Source organism: Oncorhynchus nerka, linkage group LG21 (genome assembly GCF_034236695.1).
Source record: "Oncorhynchus nerka isolate Pitt River linkage group LG21, Oner_Uvic_2.0, whole genome shotgun sequence".
Classification (NCBI taxonomy): domain Eukaryota; kingdom Metazoa; phylum Chordata; class Actinopteri; order Salmoniformes; family Salmonidae; genus Oncorhynchus; species Oncorhynchus nerka.
Window position 1 is genome coordinate 610,105 of NC_088416.1, and position 5,225 is coordinate 615,329.

Below are 5,225 nucleotides of genomic sequence, written 5' to 3' on the forward strand. Positions count from 1 at the left end.
ATAGATTGCGTCTGTAGCAATTTGGGTCTAGAGGATCGTGGACCAATCCGATGGTTTTATAGAGGGAAATATAACTTTCCATTGCACTGTGTGAGCTTAATCAAGTGCACCTTTTAATGCAGGCTAATGAAGTTCTTGCCAGGGGCTTTTGCAGGTGCAACCTCAGTGGTCCGGGAAGAAATGTGTTGTGCAAAAAGGCTGTGCACACATTGAGATTGTGTCCAAAAATTCCATACCGTGACAAATGAAATGAAGTCGTCTGTTGAGGTACGCTAGACAAGAGATTGTCCAACAGCAAAGTGTAACTCCTTGTAGAAAATTCAATGCATATACAATTTCATTCGTGTTCATTAGTCTGTGGCCAAACAGTCAACTACAACAGGCAAATATGTCAAGTTACAAAAAGTCCTGGGTGACATCTTATGCTAGTTAAACTGCCATGCTAGTGCCTACCAGCTTCCTCTTTGGAACTTAATGGATCCATTTAAGGGCTGAATTCTCATACTATGCAGTAAGATTAATAACTGGTTAAGAAAATGTACATGTTTGAAGACAGAATATATTTGTTAATTGATAGGTTAAACCGCTCCAGGCATCATAAAAATCAAATACACCGAATCCATTCTATAGGAGCCTGTGGTACAATAAATGGACTAGGAGGAATGGGCTACAGGTGAAGAGTATTGAGGCCCGTCAAAATCCAGTTGAAGCTAGAACATTTAGAATGGGCTGAGTCTCAATCCACTGCATCCGCCTGTCGCACTTCAGCATCTGCGCTGGACAGGGGCCGAGCTACAGTGGTGTTGGTCAGACACCCCAAAATAATCTCAAAAACATCTATAGCTTCAGAACGGTTTGGCATACAAACTATGACCATTATGGAAAATTGACCCGAACATACATACTTTTCCCTCTGACCCCACAATTGTATGACGCATCTGAAGGTAACCCAGACAAACAGAAGTATGGAGGTAGATGTGCCAACAGGGGTTGAAGCAGCCAAAACATTGTAGGCATCACCTAGATATGGAACAGACACTTCTAAACTGATTTCTTTGCCATTTGTGGTGTGGGCTATAGTAGAAGGCCAAATACAAGTTTGAAACCAAAAGGTCACTCAATTCTAATAGCTAAATGAGCCATGGTCTGACCATCTAAAAACAATTCCCTATATGTTAATTTACTCACCAACAACTTACACTGAGGTTGAAGAAAGTCTCACTGTATACAATGCATGCCTACATCTAAAGTATGAACATGAGGAATGTCTGACAACTCACCCCTTCACAAATACTCTTACGTAGACCCAAGCTTTTATTTTTAACAACCAGTAGCAAAGGTAAAAGATGAACCAAAGAATTAACTGAGCAGTCATTTTTACAAGACTGCGCACCACCTGTTCTCAATTCGCAAGCAATGGACACGCGAGAATCATTATTTCAAAGAGACAAGGCATTTTTGAAAGTAAAATTGTATATGTATTCCATAACTCTGGAGTAGCAAGAGCACCAGCAACTTCCTGGTCGAAACAAAAGCACAAAGAAATGCAGTGTCAGCAACACAGAATGTTAAGTAACCAATGTTAAACAATTCACCATTAGAGCTTCTAGAGGATGAATCCATTACATTTTCCTGTTGATAGATATATGGTTAGTACAAAGGACTTCAAATTCAGAGAGCTAAGTTCAGAGCAGGTTAAAGTGAACCATTACCTTGCAGAATCCTTTACTAGTGGTGGATAGATGCTTGGTGCACCAAAGCTAACATAACCGTCCTTGGGAGCATTTCCACTGTCAACAGGCATTGCCTCCCTAGGAGTGTAGCCGATTTGGGAAAAGACAGTTCTGCCATTCTCGTAGTGCGATTTGGAACTGTAGGAATAGATTGGGATGACACCCGACTGTTCAACGATGCTGGCCTGAGCGCTACCAGAGGCACCATCTTCAGTGCTTTGGTAGTGCTTCTGCTGAGGCATGGCGGTCAGTTGCTGCTGTGGCATGGCAGTGTGTAGCTTCCGCTGCTGGGACATTTGAGCTGGATACCACACTTGCTGGGATACGGCGGTCGGCTGCTCCTGCGGTAGAGGGGTGGAGGCCGGTTGCTTCTGCTGCTGGGGAGATTGAGCTGGATGCCACACTTGCTGATGAGTCTGCGGCATGGCGGTCAGTGCAGTGACTTGTTGCTTCTGGACCATTTTAGCTGGATACCACACGTCGTGAGGCTGCTGGGGCATAGGGGCCGGTTGCTTCTGTGCCAGATGCAACACTTGCTGAAGCATGGCAGCCGGTTGCTTATGCTGCTGGGGCATTTGAGCCGTTTGCCACAGTTGTTGGGGTATGGCAGTCAGTTCCTTCTGCGGTAGATGCATAGGGGCTGGTTGCTTCTGCTCCTGAGGAAATTGATTTGGATGCCACACTTGCTGAGGTGGCTGGGGCATGGCGGTCGGTTCAATTTGCTGCCGAGTTTCAGTAGCTGGTTGCTTTTGCTGCTGTGGCATTTGAGCTGGATGCCACACTTGCGGGGGCAGGGTGGCCTGTTCCTTCTGCGGTTGAGGCATTGGGGCTGGTTGCTTCTGCAGCATGGTAGTCAGTTGTTTCTGCTGCTGGGACATTTGAGCTGGATACCATGTTTGCTGGAGTATAGCTGTTGGTTGTTTCTGCAGGATAGGCATTGGGGCCAGTTGCGTCTGCAGCATTGGAGCTGGATGCCACTCTTGCTGGGGCATGGCGGTCGGTTGCTTCTGCTGCAGAGGCATTGAGGCCAGATGCCCCTGGGGCATTTGACCTGGATATCTCACTTGCTGGGGTACGGTGGCCGGTTCCTGTTGCTGCTGGGGAACGTGCACTGGATGCAACTCTTGCTGCGTTATGGTGGCCGGTTGCTTCTGCTCCTGGGGCATTTGAGCTGGATACCACACTTGCTGTGGCATGGTGATAAGTTCCTTCTGCCGCCGAGTTGCAGCGGCTCGTTGCTTCTGGACCATTTTAGCTGGATACCACACGTCATGAGGCTGCTGGGGAATGGGGGCCAGTTGCCACACTTGCTGAAGCATGGCGGCCGGTTCCTTCTGCTGCTGAGGTTCAGTAGCTGGTTGCTTTTGCTGCTGGGGAAATTGAGCTGGATGCCACACTTGCTGGTGAATGGTGGCCGGTTGCTTCTGCTGCATTTGAGCCGGATACCATGTTTGCTGGGGCATAGCTGTTGGTTGTTTCTGCGGTATATCCATTGGTGCCAGTTGCTTCTGGGGCATGGTGGTCAGTTCCGTCTGCTGCTGAGGCCCAGTAGCTGGTTGCTTTTGCTGCTGGGGAATTTGAACTGGATACCGCACTTGCTGAGGTGCCTGGGGCATGGGGTCCAGTTGCTTTTGCAGGATGGAGGCCAGATGTTTCTGTTGTTCTTCGGTCAGCTGCGCTTGCAATTGAGCTGTTGGAGAGATGTATTTTCCATATCCTTTAGACCTAAGTGAGCCTGCATAGAGACATACTGCATCAGAACCTGATACATGAGTCATCACCTAGGTTAGAAACAAAGTAAAATGCCAGCCTTGGAAGTAATTGGAACCGCAACTGTTACTTGAAATTAATGTGTAGAAACTCACTTGATGTAGAAGAGGTTATCCCGCCAATTAGCAGGCAACAAAACCAAGAAAATCTAAAAAGAAAATATATAAAATAAAAACGTATGTTATAAACATAGCTACCTGTAACACCTGAAGGACAAGGGAAACAAACTAGAGCAATACTTTTAAAAACCTACCTGAAAGTGATTCCAATCACGGCCATGTTGCGCCTCGAAACCTCACCAGTAATAAGAACTAATGGCCGATATAAGCCCTAGTTTAATATCCCTTTTGCTGTATCTGGCAGGCTTTTTGGTTGCTCCTTTTAAACAAATCCCAGACCCTTCTAATGTCATTGGCTAATTAAGGACAGCTGTAAGTCCCTGAACTACATTTGATTCCTAATTCCAAATTGACCGCTAAATCCTACACCCTGGACTAAACACGTCTGTGAATCAGAAATGATTGAAAAGGTATAAGCAATATGGCCACAATTGCATCCAGCCTATCAGAAGTCAAGGTGAAGCAAGGTGAAGCAATTACCATATTGGATCGCTATAATCGGATCGTTTCAAATGCCAATAAGTGACTAAGTGGTTGGGCTAGGGGTTGATTTGGAATTCAGAAATGTACTCAGGTGTGGTTGATTCTCTAATTGAGTTCCTGACAGGTTTGACAGCCCTTACTCTAAAGCACACGTCAAACTCATTTCACGGAGGGCCGAGTGTCTGTGGGTTTTTGCTCCTTCCTTGTAGGAAAAAACAAAAACCTACAGACACTAGGCCCTTCATGGACTGAGTTTGACACCCCTGCTCTAAAGTAGGAAACACATTTTTGTCTTGGCACTACATTGATCAGTTTAAGTTATAGCTTGTACAAAATTAACTTGGTTCATTTGAAGATTAGAGGCTGAATGAGCAGTTAGGCACCATTATTTTACACATGCCTTTTAAACCGTGTGTTTCATTCAGCATAGCAACATTAGATGGATTACAGTTTCATTTGCACAAAGTGCCAACATCTTAGACAAATTCTGATTTCAGACAGACACCAATTAAACACTCATGTTATGCTTTTGATGATCTGAGTCTTTAATTTTTCAGAGGCAAACATACAGTAGGGCTCGTTTGAGTGGTAAGGCTAAAGCAACTGACTGTAGACCAAAGTCAAGAAGTAAAGTCAGGAGAGGTGCATCTGCGACAACCAAAAGTCGGATACTAACGTCCTTTTCCAACAGCAAGGCTCAGATCACCATGGCAGTGTTGCCATTGTTTATAAAGGTTTCCTTTATAATGTAAAACTGTGCTTTGACATATGCATTGATGGGTCTTAGATTTTTAGACTGGGTATCTCTAAAATGCTTTGTGACTACTGCTGATGCAAAAAAGGGCTTTTAAGAAATACATATGATTGACAGATTTGTGATATTATAAAAAATAATATAACAATATTATTATTATTATCATCATAATCTTTATTATTATTATGTTACAGGTGAGACATACCCAGAAATGTCAACATCTTGGCAAGTGCTCAAATCTGTACAGCAGCCCCAGACAATCATGTACAGTAGCTCCAATTTACAAGAATGGGTTTACAAGGCAGTGATGAAAAAAGTTTCTATGAGCGCTAATTAAAACATACAATGATATATATTTGATACAAT

General features: G+C 44.3%; 1 protein-coding gene across 3 annotated transcripts; it reads right to left on the reverse strand.

Moving 5' to 3' along the window:
• Positions 1-1,347: 1,347 nt before the first annotated feature.
• LOC135563667 (uncharacterized) lies at positions 1,348-3,867 on the reverse strand. 3 transcript variants are annotated; one of them, XM_065006758.1, is made up of 4 exons: positions 3,757-3,867; positions 3,599-3,651; positions 1,713-3,423; positions 1,348-1,519 (listed from the first exon to the last, which is right to left on the reverse strand). In XM_065006758.1, the coding sequence occupies exons 1-4, from the start codon at positions 3,780-3,782 to the stop codon at positions 1,435-1,437; spliced, it is 1,875 nt and encodes a 624-aa protein (XP_064862830.1). In that variant the 5' UTR covers positions 3,783-3,867; the 3' UTR covers positions 1,348-1,434. The 3 variants fall into 3 exon arrangements, with proteins under 3 accessions (XP_064862830.1, XP_064862829.1, XP_064862831.1); XM_065006757.1 differs by having other exon boundaries at positions 1,349-1,519; positions 1,713-3,468; XM_065006759.1 differs by having other exon boundaries at positions 1,427-3,468.
• Positions 3,868-5,225: the final 1,358 nt, after the last annotated feature.